This window comes from Candoia aspera, chromosome 3, assembly GCF_035149785.1.
Source record: "Candoia aspera isolate rCanAsp1 chromosome 3, rCanAsp1.hap2, whole genome shotgun sequence".
Classification (NCBI taxonomy): domain Eukaryota; kingdom Metazoa; phylum Chordata; class Lepidosauria; order Squamata; family Boidae; genus Candoia; species Candoia aspera.
In genome coordinates, this window is record NC_086155.1 from 116,320,329 (window position 1) to 116,340,137 (window position 19,809).

At 39.2% G+C, this 19,809-nt stretch overlaps 1 protein-coding gene across 1 annotated transcript in view; it reads right to left on the minus strand.

The window, feature by feature from the left end:
* The window catches only part of RALGAPA2 (Ral GTPase activating protein catalytic subunit alpha 2), a 209,898-nt gene that overhangs the window by 179,568 nt on the left and 10,521 nt on the right, over positions 1 to 19,809 (minus strand). The window contains exons 2-5 of the mRNA XM_063298698.1: positions 14,899 to 15,009; positions 7,798 to 7,847; positions 4,798 to 4,855; positions 2,422 to 2,465 (exon numbers count right to left, since the gene is read on the minus strand). Of these exons, the coding sequence (XP_063154768.1) occupies positions 2,422 to 2,465; positions 4,798 to 4,855; positions 7,798 to 7,847; positions 14,899 to 15,009 (263 nt within the window). The remainder of the gene's footprint in view (positions 1 to 2,421; positions 2,466 to 4,797; positions 4,856 to 7,797; positions 7,848 to 14,898; positions 15,010 to 19,809) is intronic.

Here is a 19,809-nt window from a genome sequence, read left to right on the forward strand (position 1 = left end):
AGGGCTTTTATATGTTGAAAGAAACTGTAAGCAGTAAAAAAAAGTCCTCTCCTCAAGTAAACCAAGCATAAAGAGTTAATTGTTTATGAGGGGATGTTTACTGCTGTATTTCACCGAATGTGGCAGTCAAGTTCATAAACTCCATTCTGAGGAAGAGAGATGAGTTTTTAGGAAAAAGATGACAGAGGGAAAACACAATGCAAACTGATAGAATAAATATAATCAAGAAAGAAATAACAAGATGAAAAAAAGAAACAATAACTCAGGTATCACACACATACAAAATATAAGAGAAGCATTCTAAAGTAACTATCACTACGGTAGCAAAAAAGGAAATAAAAGTATAATGGAATTTCCACTCAAGGAAGATTCAGAGGTTGGGTTCCCATTGAAAAGCTTAGCAATTTGACTCTTACAGGTTCTGACAGAGGCAGGCTCCATCAGTGTGTATCGCAGACCATGACAAAGAAATCCATATTTGCCATAATGCAAATTTCTTACATCATTGGCCTGCTTTAGATAACAAGTAAAGGACTAAATATTAGAAACAGATGGATGAGAAATTTGCAGTAAACATGATTGGGATACACTAGAGTTCATAGCATACAACCAGGGGACACTCTCGTTTGGAATGGAAGACAAGCTTAGTTTACACAACTTCTCTGTTATTATGTATGAACTTAATGCTCCAAAGACATTACTTCAACCTGTAATTACCTCAAAGATCCAAACAGACTGTTCAGCCAAATTTAAAAAATGACCTTTGTTTCATAAAAATGAAGATAGCAGCAGAATAGACTATGTGTTCTACATATCAACTCAAGAGTATTGTTTTTTCCTGTGCATTTGATAAATTATAATATTCTTACTCAACGGCTAGGTTTCCTTGAAATTTTTTTTGATTTACTGCTTGCTACTTCCCCCGCCTAAATTTATCTTACTGCTCTTTTTATTAATATTTACTGTATATCTTCCTTCTATAAAGCAATACCAATCTAATAATCTCCAAAACTAAAAAATTATTTCATAAAACATTAAAAATAATTTTCAGTCATAAAACATTTGAAACCATAAAAACCACCAAACAATTTTAAGAGCTAAGTTAAAAACGATAGTTGCAATTGCAGCTCCAAAGAGCCATTTTTCAGTTGGGCGTGATCTAGAAGAAAGCCCTTTTACACACTGAACAAGCTCCTTATGTGGCAGTTATCTTTAGAAATGTCTCTCCTACTCATCTGATGAACTGGAAGATGCATTTGGAAAGAGGCAGATCCTTAAATAACCAGGCCCTAAATCATTTACATCTTCAAAAGGTTAAAACTAATACCTTGAACTGATCCCAAAAGCATTTTTTTTCAGTATTAGGAATATATGAACTCTGTATCATTCATGTATTGAACTGGCTGAAGTAGTCCTGTAAACCACAGCATTCTGAAGGAGGGGAAAGCAGCTGAGCAGAAGAGGTGGAATAATTTGAGGAGTGAAGGAGACAAGGAATTAATAGATGGACTAACCAAAGAGGAAGCTCAGAAAAAAAAATACGAAGAATTTAAACTGAGGAAAGGCTTATAATATAGGGAGTCAGAAAGAGGAATGTCCAGGAGGCAATACATTGTTCAAACTCTCCAGGAAATCAAATTGAACAAGTTAGGTTATTAATATCTAACATTTCCAACTTATTTTCTCATTAAATGTGGAGTAACAGGGAAAAGTAATATGAAAACATTCATAGTTGGAAAATCAGAGTCAAATGTTGTTCAGGATGCTGTATATTGTACTTAACACCCTTTTTTAACCATTACAAATTAAGAACACGAGTTAATATTCTTATGAATAGATCAGTCCATCCTATAACAAGTGAAAGACCTTAAAGAGATTCTTCATCTATTTTTAGGCTATGGAAATCTGTTGTTGTAAATTTATCAGTTTACTGGATCACAGGTAGTCATAATTCTATAAATAGGTATTTCTAGAAATATATTTTCATTGAAGAAACAGTTCAAATATTGCTGGCATAAAGAAAATTATCAGACTTGGCAAAAAAAGATAGGGGGCATATACCACTTCTATTACTACTAAGCAGCAGCAGCAGCAGCCAGGGGTATGTGTGTCAAAACAGGAAGATGGCAGTTACAGTAAGTACAACATTCATGCACATACAAAAGGGGGGTGCTCAAATCACACTGCTGTGACTGCCATCTTGCATGTTTTGACCCTCCTGCCATGTGGAGGCTGCTGCTACTAAGGAATACAACCAGGTGAGGCAATCAAAAGGGCACAACTGAGACCAAAAGCAGTGAAACAGAGAAAATTGGATACCACATGTTTTCTTGAACTAACCAACCAAGCACATATTCATAACAAAATGTTATGAATATGTGCTTAAGAGAAATACAAGATTTAAAGCAAGTGATAAAATACCTTAAGGCAGTTTCCAGTGTGCAAAAGTTTCTTCAAAACTGACCCTAAAATAAAGAAAAATGGATTAGGAAATTTTCAAATTAAAGATTAGCTTCTATCAACCAGGGCTGATAAAAACAAATGATTTTAAAAGTTCCTATTTAAAAAATTGGTCTTTTAATGTTTAAATTGGACTTGGAGTTTCTTAACATGTGAAACGTGAATCCTGATCAACTATATCACTCTACCTTCTAAATTACTTTATCAACACACTTGCTAATAGCTGTACAGGAGATGAAAAATAGCAGATCTAATTAGTCCTATTCTGCAAGGAAAGGACATGCACATGGCAAGTCATCAAGCTCTTACCTCTCTCTCTAAAAGTGCAAAGACAAAGAGAGAGCGGGACTGAAGTTGATCCAAGACAGCAGAGGGGTCTATATAAATATAAAGAAGAGGCTAAAAAAAAGAATAATGAAACAAAAAGTGGGGAATCTTATTGTGAATATTGTGAAAATTATTGTAAACCGCCCAGAGTTCCCCATGAGGTGGAGATGGGTGGTGAGTAAATTTATAAATAAATAAATAAAAATATCCTCTATCAACTGGCAGTAGATTATACTTGGGAATAATTTAATGAAGTTCTTGTCATATCAACATTTAGATTTGGAGATCAACTGAGATTTTTTTCCCTTTGGATTAATTCATATTAAACAGAGAAATAATCTGGGAAATGAGCAGGAAAGTTCCTGTTTCTTTTCCAACAAGGCAAAGGTGAAGACTGTTTACTGTACCAAACACTCAGTATTTTATATTTTACACACTGACTTGGCTGAAATTCCCTATTTTTTATTTTTTTCATACATTTTAACATATGAAGTCCACACAGCTTAAAGTTGCTGAGGTTGAAAAACAGCGGTTTATAGAGAACTCTGAGAGAAGTATGGACTGGATTAATATATATTCCATTATTAGTATAATTCAGGAGGTTTAGATGTTGCCCATGTATTTTGACCAAACTGTGAATTCAAATAGTACTGAAATATTAATGCCTTTAGTGGCCCATAACTAAGAGTTACTATATATTATGCTAACTGAGATTATGTTGGAGCAAAAAATTTTTCACATACATATGGCTCAAAATTATACCTTTGTTCAACACTTTCCAAATATGTCTTGCAACCCTTAATGCAGGAAATAAAATAGAATTATGGCTAAAATTAAATTTCCTACCTTTGTAAGATAAACAATAGTTTAGAGTTTTAAAAAATTCTGAGGGTTGTCCTTGCTGTAAAAAGTTCTTAATATTTTATCTATCTGCTTAAAATAAGCTCAACTTAAAAATAATTAATCAAAGTCCTGGTTGTCACTTATAAAGCCCTATAGCTATGGGGCCAGGATATTTGGGGGACTGTCTTTCTCCAGTTATCTCTACCTACCCCATCAGGTCTGGAAACAGGGGCAAGTTCCAGGTCCCATCCATTAAAGAATGTCATCTGGTGGGACCAAAGAAACAGGCCTTTTCTGTCACTGCACCTGCTGTTTGGAACACTATTCCCCCAAGGTTAGGTTGACCCCAATCCTGCTGCCTTTTAGCTGTTCTCCAAAGCGTAAGGATTGGGACGTTAAGTGAGCCTGTGATATACATATTTTATTGTTGATGATCACTATTTTTTTATTCTAGTTGTGTTTTCTTTTTTCTTTTTCTTTTTCATGTATTATTACATTGACTTTTTTAAACTGTTGCTTATGTGAGTTGGGCAGCTATATAAATTGAATTAAATAAATAAGTAAGTTAGAGGACTACCTCTAAGTAAACACACCGATCTTGAAGCAATCTTTGTTTAACTATCTGTTTTTATAAATTCATTACTCACATTGATTTTCATTTGTCATTTTAAAAAGACACCAGTGGGATTTTCCATACAGATAGTAGAACCTATTGGGACCCAATAGGATTAATTCCATTTAATTGGGTAACCTGATACATTTCCAAACTGTTAATTAACAGCAATAAATTTTGGTATAGAAGATGCATGTCATCATCATATAATAATAGTTTAACACTTCCAGATGCAGTTATACCTGAATACCATTGGTCTCTCTAACACAGCAAGCCAATTGTTTAAATACCAAATTAAATAAAAGAGATAAAGACAGGAGATTATAAAGGTCACCTCAGTATTTTCCATTGGACATTTTAACGTCTGAAAAAGCAATCTAGTATGTAATAATTCTAGTGCAAAGAGTAAAATATCACACGTCAATCCAATTTGTTGTTTCCCGTTAAGGGTACAGTATCTTTTTACTTTAACTGCACTATAAGGTAAAATGGGAGACTGCATCCAATCTGGAACTAAAATAAATAACCTAAATCCAAACCTGAAGTATACTTACCTATGCTATGAAAATGCCATCGATAGAAAATTCTTTCAGGTAACAATTGCAGTATTCTCTGGAGAAGTTAAGAAAATTCATTGTTTTAAATTAACATAAAGCAGCTTCTTAGTCTAATTTGCATATTTTACAGTGTAATCCAATATACTCAGAAGTAAATCCACAGAATTCAATGGGGATTATTCCCAAGTAAAGAGCTACAGAATCCTCAATTGCAAAGACACTATAAACTTCAAAATCAAGCATCCCTGCAACTGGTCATCAAGTCACTGACTAGATTCACACATTATACTATATCATGGTTTCATAATTCATGGTTTGTTAAATAAGCCAAAGCTTGGTTCATACATAGTTTAGATCTCTAAATTATAATTCACAAAACTCAAACCTAGGATCACATAATATGCTAAGCAGAGCCAAGTAGCCTCATTATAATTAGTTAAACATATAAACCCAATCATTGTCCTGATCTATCTATAGTTACAGAACTTAGGAGCAGTAACTCTGCATCATTAGTTTTCTACACAATTTATGCCCCTCTTTTATCAGACATAATATCCTCTGTCAGCATATCTACCATATTAATTCATCTGCACAGTAAATCTACACAAGTAACAACTGTTATGCATCTTTCTCTCCAGTCTTCTTCAGATTTTAAAACACATGGAATCTAGTATCTACCATATACTTCTAGACTCTCCAAGCCTGAGATTTACTCATATTGGATTCTCAAACATCGGTGTGACAGCAGGACTGATAAAAGAAATAGCAAGTTAAATCAAGAACTATACAGAAGTTTGATTTCTACTAAATTTAGTATTGTCCTTTGCCCTGATTAAGTCAGGCATCACTACATGCCTCTGACTTTAGACACAGAAAATATGGGGTAAATAAGGGCAATTTTAAGGTACTTAGGAAGCTGTAGGCTGGCATTTCAGGGGCACACGAAGTAATGAGAAGTGCGTACACAATAGCCTGTGGCATGATGAGGCTAAGATTCTCTTCATCCTGACTGTTCAGCAGCTAGCAGGTAGAACTAACGATCAGACAGCAATGAGACTGACCGATACTGAGAAATGTTCCTTTTCCTGTTCTGTACTTTATAAGCCTTAACCAATACATGTACAGTAAAATTTTATCCCTAAGAAATTCTATGGGTGTGGATATTATTCCTTACATCCCAATAAGTTTAGGCCAGTTTCTCTCAGCCCAAGCTAGCTCACAAGGTTGGAAAAATAGGAGGGAGCACTAAACATGCCACTACAAGCTCCTGAATGAAAAGGTGAGAAATAAATCTAACAACGAATGAATTAGTGTTGCAGACATATCGTTCTGCTCCCATTCCCTGTAACTGTGTATCTGCAATGAGAATGAATCCAAAATGACTGAATAATAGTAATGTTCGGGATGTACAGTTATTCTATTAACGTTGCCACCTTTTCCACAGTCCATATATTGCTTAGAAACCTATTGTTGAGGAGATAGAGGAGACAATTGGTTTTTAAAACAGTGTTACACCTTTTAATTTCTCCCTTTTTTAATACACTATTTAAAAGATGAAGTTTTAACTGTATCACCTTGGTAATTAAAATATTTAGGCATTGACAAGGTGTTTTGTGATCCTGCCAAGTGAGGACTGATGATGAAATGGCTGAAACTGTTTTTAATGCCTTTCCCCTTAGCACTGCTTATTTTTTTATACTTTGTGCATTCTGATTGTTTTTATTAATTTTTATGTAAGCCACTTTAAGTTTTTCCAACTTGGAGGCCATAATAAACAAACAAATAAACAAATACATACAGTAAGTGTGCAGGTGTGTGTATTTATGTATGTGTATGTGTGGAAAATCTATTCTTTCATATGCTAAAATTATTCCAGATTAGCTCCAAGAGTGAGAGATGATTCACAGGAATTTAGTTTTTTGTGATATGCATGTATCTGTGTCCTTCTTAATTCCATTATTTGCACCCATTTATCAATTATGTAGGTACAGTGTTTTAAATATTCAAAATAGGACTTCACAGCAGAAAAGGTACTATCTCTGCTTACTACCCAGTGACATAGAGAACGGAAGCTCTGAACAATGTCAATCCTAGTCACTGAATATCTTTATTTGGAAACAGGAGTGCTTTCATACCAAGGTATCAGGAGATACAAGGATAAAGCAAAAACCAAGATTTTGAACTAAAAGCCTCCACAGCTAAACAAAACTAATGGGGATATATTACAGATCCCTTCTATTTATGACACATTCTGTATATCCATGGAACCCTGGACTTGATCTAAATCTGAAACTTTGATTTTGAAAGGCCTCTTGGTCTGTTATGATACCTGACAAGCAACCACAGGTAAGATTGCTGGCATTTTCCTAGAATTCATGAGATGTTCTGATCTATTGCTTAAAGTCCCACTGTTAAGCTGATTCCTAAGAAAATGTTACAATAGTCATTTTTAAAAAATGAGGAAATATTAATTTATTTTTAACATTTGGCTAAGTATTTGGGTGTTGGCTACATTTCACAAAGACAGATAGCTGATTAATTTGTCAGATCAATTTTCTTGGTCAGACACAGATACAAGTATAACTTCTAATTAATGAACAAATCAGTCTTGTCCTGGTTAATTAGAGGCAAGAATTTTCACTTAACTCCTTCTATTTGATCATGTCATTATTCACTTTATTGCCTCATGTTTTGACCATCTAGGTATCTACTTTGATAGATATTTAGATGTGCTCACAGAGCTGGTTGACAGTTTCATAAATGTTCTGGCTAGAACCTGCAAAATGGAAACTTATGTTCCTGAAATAGTTAAGAGTCTGCCTCTAAGTCTCTTCTCTCTCCTTCTCCCTCCTTTTAACTGCGACTTGGTTGCTTGCATTCCACATACTGCCTAACAAGACACTGGCTGATTATATTGCCATATTTCTATCATTTACTTAAACAACTGAAACCCATGCAACTATAATGCTCAGTAAATATTGAAAATGGATAACTTACTTCAAAAAGAAAAAGAATGGAATCCAACTCTTCCCTTTGAGATTTATTCCCTGAAGGGGTAGAAAAAAAGAGCAAATACTGCATTTACTTGAAAAAAAAAAGAATATTCTTCTGCAGTTTAGCAGTAATATGGGAGGGCTGCCACATTCACTGAGATTAAAGTAATGGAGGCAGATAAATATTTTTCTCCCTAAACTTCTCTTGACTCTTTAGGAGGTGATACAGGAGGAGAAACACTTATATTCAGAGACGTCATCCTTTGGGGTAAATATGGTGTTAACTTTCAAGGTAACTGCACTCATAAGTAAGCCTACATATGAAACTATAATTAAGGTTTGAAATAATTAATGTTAACATGTATACAAAGTAATCACAATAAACACATTTCTACTGATCTTTTCTTCACTGTTTGCTCTAATTCCTACTCTGAGCTACATCCTACACACAAAAGCCATAGACGAACAATCCTTTTAGACTGGAAACTAGCAGAATCAGCAGCATTCTGAAAAAAATTCTGGTTATTTTATTTATTTATTTAATCGTATTTATATAGCCACCCTTCTCACAAAACATGGCTCTGGGCAGCGTACAATAAAAATGAACCGTAAAATAAATATTATTACAAAGAATTCTACAATTAAAAACATCGATCAGTATCACCATTAACAGACCTGCAGTGAGTTGGATGTCATAGACAATGCAGCCACCTCACTAACACACCACTTCCTGGAGATCCCCAAGCCTGTTGACACAACCATGTTTTGAGGGACTTCCAGAACGCTACCAAGGATGGAGCCAGTCTCATCTCAGGGGGAGGGGAGTGATGTTCCACAGGGTGGGTGCCAGGGCAGAAAAGGCCTGCCTCCTGGGTCCTGCCAGATGTACTGTAACTATTTCATAGACGGGACCAACAACATACCTCTTCTGCTGGACCTGATAGGGTGGGAAGATGTAATCAGGGAGAGGTGTTGACTTAAATAACCCAGCCCCATGCCATGTACGGCTTTAAAGGTCAAAACCAGGATGTTGAATTGGGCGCGGAAGCAAACTGGCAACCCATGCAGCTCGTGGAACAGGGGTGTAACATGTGCCATTCTAGGGGCACACATAACTGCCTGTGCCACCACATTTTGCACAAGCTGAAGCTTCCGGATAGTCCTCAAGGGCAGCCCCATGTAAAGCACACCAGTAGTCCATCCAGGAGGTGACCAGGGCATGAGTGACTGTGGGAATGGGTGCAACTGGCACACAACACGAAGCTGTGCAAAGGCCCTCCTAGCCGCAACTGCTGCCTGCTCTTTGAGCAGGAGTTGCGAGTCTAGGAGGACCCCCAGATTGCACACCAGGTCTGTTTGGGGAAGCACAACCCCATCCAATACCAAAGATGGCATAATCCCTGAACCAGAGGGCCCCAAAACCCAGAGGCACTCAGTCCTGCAATTCCAGGGTGGTGAGATAACAGGTTAGCTGCAGCCTTCAATTCAGACTAAGGTTCCTAACATCATTGACTATATTCAACTAATTCTGCCACTCTACACCCAAGATTTGCAGTTTAAGTACTACTCTAGCTTGATTATAACTCATGGACAAAAAAGTATAGGCCCACATTTTATCCAACAGAATCTACTTCCAGGCCAAATTGAATTTATCACAAACTATTAAAAGAACCAGGCACATTGAACTATAAGCTTTAGCCAAAGATCAAAGATTTAACAGACAGGCATGGGTCTCCACTTTGGCCAGTCTCTAACCATAAAATGGTGTATGAGACACTTAAGGACCTGAAGCACTATCCTTACAATTTGGACTGGGCAGTTTCCAGGGGACACTAATTGGGATATGGGCTTAACTAGAATAGATGCTAAGAAATAAGCTTCAAATAATTTAATTTAGCAGACACAAAACTCCCTCTTTTAACACAGAAGAAGCTTTAGATATCTGCAGCAATCTACACTGTTTGTGTGCTATCTACACTGTATTTTTAACCTAGGCCCTCTTCTTGGCTGAAGTATGGAATACAAGCCCCATATATATAAAGCACTTAACCTGTTCAGTGATGATGTCCTGGATGTTCTAACTGTTCATCTTGGGGCTTGGGGCAAAGACCATAATCTTCTGATAATTGATCAGAAAATCAATACCAATGAAATATTCAGCAAGGGCTAACCAGTGTCTATAAGAGGATCATAGCATCTTAATTATAGAGTAGTACTAGAAAACTTTTACCAGTATCTTTAAAAGGGATATGATTTAGGAGTCAATGTAGGGCTTAAAAAGTAAAGAGGTTAACAAACATCCTTGCTTAACCCCTTCCTGGGTCAGGGTACAACTTGTAAATGTGCCAAAGGACTGCATCTTTCTCACAGGTTTGTGTTCAGATGGAGTCTGAAGTTAAGCAGGAAAAAGTGCTAAGCTTATGCCATGAGACTTTTCTTCAAATAAAATCAAAACTGCAATTAAAATTGACAAATTGATTTATAACACAGCTTTGGGTTTTCTAGAGCATATCTGACCATATATTGTAAAACCAATGCTTACCCTATAACAGAACATCCTGAATTAAAGCCTGCTAGTTCCCTGGCCTGAATGCTCTGCTCCAACCAGTCCTAGTTTCCAATATATGTGCCTAGTGTATAGTTGATTTATGTTCAGGGGGCTTATGGGTTAGTAGTTAATAAACTCAGCCCTACTCATTTTTAACAATTAGCCATGGTCACTGGTAGCAACCTCTATCTGTATTTTTTGTTTTGTTTTCAAATATTTATTCAGATTTTTATGTGGCCACTCTGGCTTCTTCAGCCGTTCTCCTTGGGGGGGCAGAAGAATTCCTTTCAACCTTATTTTTAATATATCCTTTTATAGAAGCTCCCACTCATCTTGAGCTCATTTTCTTATTAGTTTCTCTAGATACAGAACTGTCTTGCTGCTCTACGTTTATTAAAATTCCATTTCTTGAAGTCCATGACACCATTTGAGTGCACTCACCTTTGGTTTCTCTTAAAATCAAGAATTCCAGCAGTTCTTAATATAATTAAAATCTCATACCATGACTTCTTTAAAAGATCTGCAATTTGGTTTTGGAAAGCATCATTCAGATCTTCGCTTTAGTTTGAGTGTCAATAATAGATAGGAACAATTGTGCTCATTTTATTCATTCTTCTAACTTATTTTAACCCAGAGATTCTCAAATCACCGCCAAGTTAATTTCTTTGGATTTCTGCACACATGTGCATAGTTTTAACATGAAGTGCAACTCTTCCTCCCTTTGTATTTTGTTCCTGTTGAACAAGCTGAATCATTCCACAGATGTATTCAGTCATGAGAATCACCATCAGGTTATACTAATAATTGCCTTTCTGAAATAAGACTACATGTTTCATCTTGGATATTTCCCATATTCTGAGTATTAGAAACATACAATTAATTTGATGGACTTTATGGGTCAATATTCTTCCAGAAATTTCATTGATTTGTTTAATATACCCGAGTTTAATTATTCTTTCAATGTGTAAGTTCTTATCTGAAGTTCTTCCGGATGTCCATCTTTAACTCCGCCAGAATTCAGAAATAAGTCCATCTGATCAAATTCAAATTCTTAATCCAACCACATTCTTCTTAGTCTTTTGTGAAGAGCAATCCAACTTATGCCAAAAGTTTATTATCTAGACCATCCTCCCAAAATCCAAACATTTCCATCCCCACCCTTTCTGAAGCTAGTTGTTCATCTACAATACTCTTTTCTCTTTGCAGTTCTCTTCTACAGAGTGGAAGATTGAAAAAGGACACCACTTGAGTTCCCAAACTTTTCAGCTTCCTTCCTAAAGTTCTGAAGTCCAAAGTTATGCTGTTGCACAGTTGCTCCTGGTAGTATCTTTCAAGAGTCATTTTTAAAATAAATTAATCAGAGGTCCCAGTTACACCTATTAACTTTGTTTTAGTTAATTCAAACAAGCCAGGATAATAAGATTTTAGACTAACCAAAATTCATCTAGCTTGGATATAATGAGCATAGCTGTTGTTGTTATTTGCTTTTTGATCGATCTTTTTGCTCAGAAAGCACTGAATGAAGCTAATTTTAATGTTGTGAATGTTGTTGATGAAACAAAAAGGGGGCAATACACGAGTGCAAGGTTTGCCTTGGATGTGCACGTAATATTAAACCTTAGCTTAGCATTACCGCTACATCAGAGCAGTTCATCTGGGAACTATGGCTTTTTCCATGCTTTGAATGGATATCCGCCTATCACTGCGAAGGCATCTGAGATTAATCACTGCATCAGTGTTCCCTACTTCTTTGCTCTCTCTCCATTTTCTTCTTTTATTTCAAGATCACTGTCATTGTTTTGGTCAGGGAGCCAGAACAGGTTCTCAGTAACAACAAAAAAATCAGACTTCACACTGTCACCTGCACAAATGCTGTGCTTCATTTCTTTCAAACATTCTTGTTTATTGGAGTTTTTTTTTACATACTCAGCAAAAACTTCACTTTTCTCCATCCTTCCTACAGAATGCCCTTACACTGTTTACCTGAAGAAGTATCATAATATTTTACATTGTTCCATGTCTAATGTGCACCTTATAAACCTTAAGTATTCCAGCAATCACATCTTGGTTTAGCCATACCCTGCATCCCATTCTAAGCTTAAATTTGCATTTTCCTCTACAACCCCTTGTTCTTTTTTAATGATTTGTCATACCTCTCTGAATAATCATTGCTAACTTTTCAATTTTACTTTCCTTTAAATTACTTACTACATTTATGCTTTAATTCAGGGGAGGAAGGGGAGAATTCACAGACGCTGGTTAGTCAGTCTTTGGAGGAAAATTTGAATCCTCCAATCAGCACGCGCAAAAGACGTGCCGAAAAGCTCATGAAGGAGAAGGCAGCCCAATTGGCTGCAGAAGGGAATAGGCGTGCAAAGGATGGGCATGAAAGGCAGACACGCGAAGAGCAAGCTGAGACAATCGATCCTTCAAGCTCGCAGTTCCAGCAGAAGAGTCCTTACCTGTGTTGGAAACATCGTCTGTATCCGGAGGGGTATCAGCGCCAGTGTTTCCTATCAGAGAGGGCATGGATCCTGCAACCACTGCTGCAGAGGATCTTCTCCCTACTGAACCCAGCAACCTCAGCCTTGCGTCCAGCTTTGGACCTCTTCGTCATTGTGCGCGTTCCGGACACGCTTCCAGCCTTGCTTCGAGTTTCCAGCTGTGTCCAGAGTCTCTAGTCCAGCTTCGTCATGCTTCAAGTCCTCAGCCTTGCCCGGAATCTCCAGTTCAGCCTTGCCACGCTTCCAGCTCCCAGCCTTGTCCAGTCTCCAGTACAGCTTCGTTGTGCTTTGGACCTTCAGCCTTGCCCTGGATCTCCAGCCCAGCCTAGCTCCACCCAGGTCGCCCAACATTGTTCAGGAACTTCAGATCTATCTTGTTGCAAATTGGGTTTTCAATCAAGGCTTGTGGTCCAGTCCAGCTGTGTTTCAAGCTCTTCGCCTAGTCAAGAACCTCCAGTCCAGTCCATGTGCTAAGCTTCCAGCCCAGCCCGAAATCTCCAGCCAAGTCCAGTCTTGCTTTGAGTTATCAGCCTCATTCCGAGTCTCCAGCCCAGTGTATTCAGTCCAGTCTGAGTTGCCTAGTTTGGCCCAGTCCTGCCTCAATAGCCAAGCCTTGCCCAGTGGTTCCAGTTCGGTCTTCCCCCGTTCTCCGGTGCCAGCCTAGTTCAAGTGGTGTTTTAGATCGCGTCCAATCGTCTATAGTTCCAGTGGTGCCACGCGCCCTAGTTTCTTCCAGTCTTCCAGCTCCCGTCAACGAATCCTGCTCCGCTGTTTTACCACAGTCTTCTCCTGCAACCTTGCCGGTTTCCTCGCTGTTATCCAGTTGGTTTTGATTGGAACCAGCCTACCTCTTGACCATAAGGACTTATTTATTGTAAATAGTTATTTAAAAAAGAGTATTTTTGATAATAAACCTGCCTAGCTGCCTCATAGTCTGAACAGGACAGGTATTTCAGATACTGGAAGTATCATGCAACTATGTAGTTTTATCTCAGTAATATTGGCTTTGATGCATTGAACTATTCAAGCCTTGATGTAGAAAATTTCATTGCATGAATGCTATTCTCTACTAATCTAATTGTGATCTTTCTATACTATTTTAGTTGGTTTTAACAAAGCAAAAAGAGAAACCCCAGATAATAATTTAAACACAAAATACTGTGTGCTAAGGGCCTCAGTTACTGCCAAGGGAAGTTTGATGTATACTTCAAAAACTGTGTGTCCAGCAATTAATAAGATAATGGTTTTGAATATGTTCTGCAACGTTATTGCTGTTAAGCACCAACAATCTAGTTCCACTAAAGTTCAAATTGAATATATTTTTATAGACTTAGCTTCTCCCAAAATGGTGCGTAAGACTTTAAAACCCCCCATTAATTTCATATATTAATTGCCATGTGCTCATGCTGAAACAGCTTGTGCACAGTAACTCCTTACTATATCAAAAAAAAAGAAAGAAACCTTCCTCAAACTAGACTGATTGAGCATATTAAACCACTTTGTACATGCCCATTACTCAGATCAGTAGGAGAGGCTATTTTGAAGATCCCCTTAATTACCAGAAGTTTACTAATCTTGACAGGGCCTTCACTCGCATGGACGCTAGACAACAGAATGCATTCACCATACAGTTCTGCATGGTTCTACTCTCCCAGTACATAGAAAAATGGCAGGAAAAAAACACATTTATTTCACTAAGCTTTTAATTAATTGAATTGATTTTATTGATATTGATTTTTTTAAATTTTAATTATCTTGTTTTATTATGCTAAAATGCATTTTTATTGCTGTAAGCTCCCTTGAGTGTTGTATGGATAGAATGGTAGGATATAAATTTAATAAATAAATAGTAAAACAACTTGCAAACCATCTCAAAGACAATTTTTTGAAGGGCTATCTTCGTGAGATTATGGTCCTGGCAACTGCAATCTTTTAGGTTAGCTAGACTTCTCCAATTTCTATCAGTCTGCTATCAATTACTGAAGTTGAGATATACAGAGATTTATATGGTACAGAAAATAGGACAGTATTAAGCATCTTAAAACATTCTTACCTCTTTGTTTCAAGCTGGTTTCCACTGTTACAAAATTTTCATAGAAGATAAAATAAATTAGAGAATAGTTGATCTCAAAGAACTGTTTAAGTTCACTTCCATCCACAGCATCTAAACAAGAAAGATTAAAAAAAGTTTTTTGTGAAAAGATATAGGAGTATATAAAAATATTATTAAAATGCTATAAACAAATAATTTAACAGGAAGAAACTATTACGAACTATATGACACGCTCCAGCATTAGATGATGGTATTCAGATTACCTGGAATTTTGGAACTGCCTAAGTTACTTATATGTTTAATAATGTACTGTATTTGTTACCCACCCAATTCTTACAATCCTGAGCAGTGTACAATAAAGTAAAAACAGACCAAAAATAATACAATTAATAAAATAATTAAAAACACAACATATAAATGTATAGAGCAACAACTGTACATCAACTGACTGGAACCAAAACCTCAATGGAGGGAGTGAGGTTTTCAGATCTAAGATATTCAGGATTCTGATATTAGATTGCTAAGGTCACATAAAATATTTATAGTTTTTCATTGTTTTACAGTTCAGTTTTAGGATAAGAATTTAAGATACTGCAATTTCTGCTCATGCTAGAAAAATTGGAATTACAATTAAAAATAAGGCATCTTAAATTCCATGTGATAATGGATTTAATTCATTCTTGTATTGCTTTACAAGTTAGCTCCATGCATTCACACAGTTTGTGTCATGAGTAAGGATGGCAAGCAGGGGGCTCCCATCCAGACTGTTAAGCGCATGCGTAGCACTGAGGAATTGGTCAGCCATTCAAAGAGACACAGATCGGGACCGCCTTAACCCTTGGGGGTTATATGTCTGGTGCTCTGGGGTTTTCCCATGCTTCTTCAGTTTGTTAGGATTCCTGTTATGTACTAGCAATAAACATTAGAGACCAGTTCCTTGTCTCAGCGTGTTTCCTGGCTGTTAGGACATCAATCCTAACAAACTCCTACTCCCATCGAAAGAGGGAGGAACAAGAAATTAGGGAGAGACGTTTGGAAATGTCTTCAGAAAACCAAGAAATGCGGCTTGCCATCCAACAATTGGCAGCAGCCCTGCAACAACACCAACAACAAGTAGATCTCCAAATCAACACATTACAAGCTGCCATGCTACAGCAGTTACAACAACCAGCTCCGATTAACCCACAACCAGCAGCAGCAGCAGCAGCAGCTCCGCCAGTAGTCTTGAGATCCCAGGGTAGTCTACCAGAGAAATTTAGAGGAGAAGCAGGACAGCTGAGAACCTTTCTCACACAGTGCACTATGTTCTTCGACAGCAGACCGGCAGAGTTCCCCACAGACAGAACCAGAGTCACCTTCATCCTAGGTCTGCTAAAGGGACCAGCAGCCAAATGGGCTATTCCCATGGTGGAGAACAACGAACCGATTCTCAACGACTACCAGAATTTTTTGGCAGGGTTCCGAGCACACTTTGACGACCCGATCAGAGAGGCCACGGCCAGCCGAGAGATTTGAAAGCTCAAGCAAGGTAACAAGAGGGTGGGAATCTACATTGCTGATTTCAAGTTGTTAGCAGGAGATCTGGACTGGAATGAGAGTGCATTAAAAGACCAATTCAAACAAGGGCTGGATGAGGAAATTAAGAATGAATTAGTGCGCCAGGGAACACCAGCTACCCTAGAAGCCTTATATCAGTTATCGGTGGTCATAGATGCCAGACTAGAAGAGCTCAGGCAGATGCAACCGGGGAGAAACAGGACCCTCAGAGCGTTTTCAGGATTTCCAGCTCTCTCCGTAGCATCCTCTCACTCAGCACAAGAGGAGCCCATGCAGATTGGGGCAAGCAGGAGACTGATTTCCGAGGCTGAGAGGCAGAGAAGGAGAGAGAGAGCCCTGTGTTTCTACTGCGGAGCCCAGGGGCACATGGTGAGAGCTTGCCCAGCGAGAGGCCAAGCAACTCCAGTAAGAGCCCCAAGGCAAGCAGCTGAAACAGGAACCATCTCCGCCTCTGCTTCCAACCAGGGAAACTCCATCGGTCTCCCTCCACAGAGCTCAGCAGGGAGACCATCAATCAATTAAGAAGGGCTCATTCCGAAGATTCCAGGCAAGCCTTTTACTACTTACCCGTAATCATGCACATCACCCCAGAGCACCAGATCAAGCTAGAGGCCATCGTGGATTCCGGAGCTTCAACCAATTTTATTGATGTGCAGACTGTACAGGACTTCAACATCCCGACCAGAGAATTGCCATGCCCCATAGAAGTGGAGACCATTGACGGCCAGCCCCTCAAGGCAGGGCCGATTAGAAGGCTCACAGAACCGGTGCAACTGACAACGGGAGACCACACCGAATGGATCCAGCTTTATGTTACTGCATCGCTAAATGTGCCGGTAATCCTAGGCACGCCTTGGCTGAGGATCCACAACCTGTTGCTGAACTGGACTACAGGAGCAATCTCCTTCCCAGCTAAGGAATGCCAGCACCACAAGATTCAAGCCGCTCCACGCTCTCCAGCAACCAACGCAGTCACGGTAGCAGGGGGAGTCCACTTGCCAACCAAGTATGCAGATTTTGCAGATGTTTTCAGCGAACAAGAGGCCACAGCACTACCCCCCCCCATAGGGACTGTGACTGCACCATTGAGTTGATACCAGGAGCCAAGATTCCAGCAAGGAAACAATATCCCATGTCCCCCAAGGAACTAGCCACCTTAAAGGATTACTTGGACTCCAATCTCCAAAAGGGTTTCATCCGACCATCTACTTCCCCAGCGTCTGCTCCTACCTTCTTCGTACCAAAGAAGCCTGACCCGTTGGCACCTGCAACCCAGGAGACACCCATGAGAGTGGTCCACGACTTCAGTTTTTTAAATAAACAAACAAAAAGAGAATCCTATCCTCTGCCCTTAATCTCGGATCTGCTAGATCTCTTACAGAAGGCACGCATTTTTACCAGGTTGGATCTCAGGAGTGCGTACAATCTGATCCGGGTGAAAGAGGGGCACGAATACCTGACTGCTTTCGACACCAGGTTTGGAAAATTTGAGTACCTTGTTATGCCCTTTGGCTTGTCTAATGCAGGAGCCATATTTTCCAGATTTATGAATCAAGTTTTCTCTGATTTACTAGATGAAGTATCTGGTCATTTATCTAGATGACATATTAATTTTCTCTGAGGATGCTACAACTCATGTAACCCATGTACGTAATGTCTTGCAAAGACTGAGAGAGAACAGGCTGTTCGCCAAGCTAGAGAAGTGTGCCTTTGATTTAACTGAATTACATTTCCTGGGCTATAAAGTCTCAACAGAAGGCATATCCATGGATCCTTCTAAGGTCCAGGCAATTCTCTCTTGGCCACCTCCCCGAAGTGTTAAAGATGTACAAAGGCTGTTAGGATTTTGTAATTTCTATAGGCATTTTATAAAACGCTATAGTGATCTTGCTAGACCCCTCACACAGCTTTTGAAGAAAGGAGCAAAATTCATTTGGGGGGAGAGACAGCAAGCAGCCTTCCAAGAATTTAAGCAGCTCTTTGCATCCCAGCCGCTGTTAAGACACCCTGATCCCACGAAACAATTCATCATGCATTCAGATGCTTCCGATATTGCCATTGGGGCAGTGTTATTGCAATATACAAAGCCGAGAATACATTGCTTCCTTGTGCCTTTTTTTCACGCCTGCTCTCACCAGCAGAGAGAAACTATGATGTTTTTAACAAGGAGTTGCTGGCAATTAAAGCAGCATTCCAAGAGTGGAGGCACTGGCTAGAAGGGGCGACCTTTCCTGTGAAAGTTTGCACCGATCACAAGAATTTACAGCTTCTACAAAACACCAGAACCCTCACCCCACGCCAGATCAGATGGAGCCAGTTTTTCTCCCATTTCAATTTTGTTATTTCTTATGTGCCCGGGGCGCAAAACTGCTTGGCAGACGCCCTGTCTCGATCCTTTCAGGCAAACTCCGCCACTCACCAGGAGGTACAGGCTACCATATTACAACCTCACAACTTTGATCAGTCTATGAGGGGGAGCTAGACAGAGATTTTAGCAGCAGGCAGACAAGCAGAGGACCTATTTACAAGAGTCAGAGCTCAGCAGCAACAGGACCCATATGCCAGGGCCAGGATGGATGACCTCCAGAGGGCCCCGCAAGACACTGCCTCCCCATTCAATGTGGAGGCAGGAATCCTCTGGCATAGTGGGCGATTGTATATTCCCCCTTCATTGAGGGAAGAAGTACTGAGACTGTGTCATGACCACCAAACGGCAGGCCACGGAGGCGTTTTCAAAACTCTCCATAGAGCTCTGAGAGACTACTGGTGGCCTAAGATGGTTGCAGACATAAAGGGTTACGTTGCTTCTTGTCACACCTGCAGACGAGCCAAGCATCTCCCAGGAAAGCCCACAGGACTCTTGCAACCCCTACGCACCCCTAGTCAGCCTTGGGATACTATCTCCATGGATTTCATCACTGATTTACCCCCGGTCCAGGGGCTGACTTCCATACTGGTGGTGGTGGACCTTTTCACAAAGATGGCACATTTTATTCCTTGCAAGGGCCTCCCATCTGCACCAGCCACAGCGCAGTTGTTCATGGACCACGTTTTTAGGTATAGAGGCATGGTGAATCACTTGGTGAGTGACAGAGGCCCACAGTTCACTTCCAGGTTCTGGAGGGCCCTTTTCCAGTCATTAGGGGTCCAGATCCACCTGTCATCAGCGCATCATCCTGCCAGTAATGGGCAAGCCGAGAAAATTAACCAGTGGTTACAGCAGTATCTCAGGTGTTACACCACTTATCGGCAAGACAATTGGCCAGCCCTGCTACCCATGGCAGAATTTACATATAATAATTCTGTACAGTCCTCTATCAAGATGTCCCCTTTCCAGGCACTCTATGGGGTTAA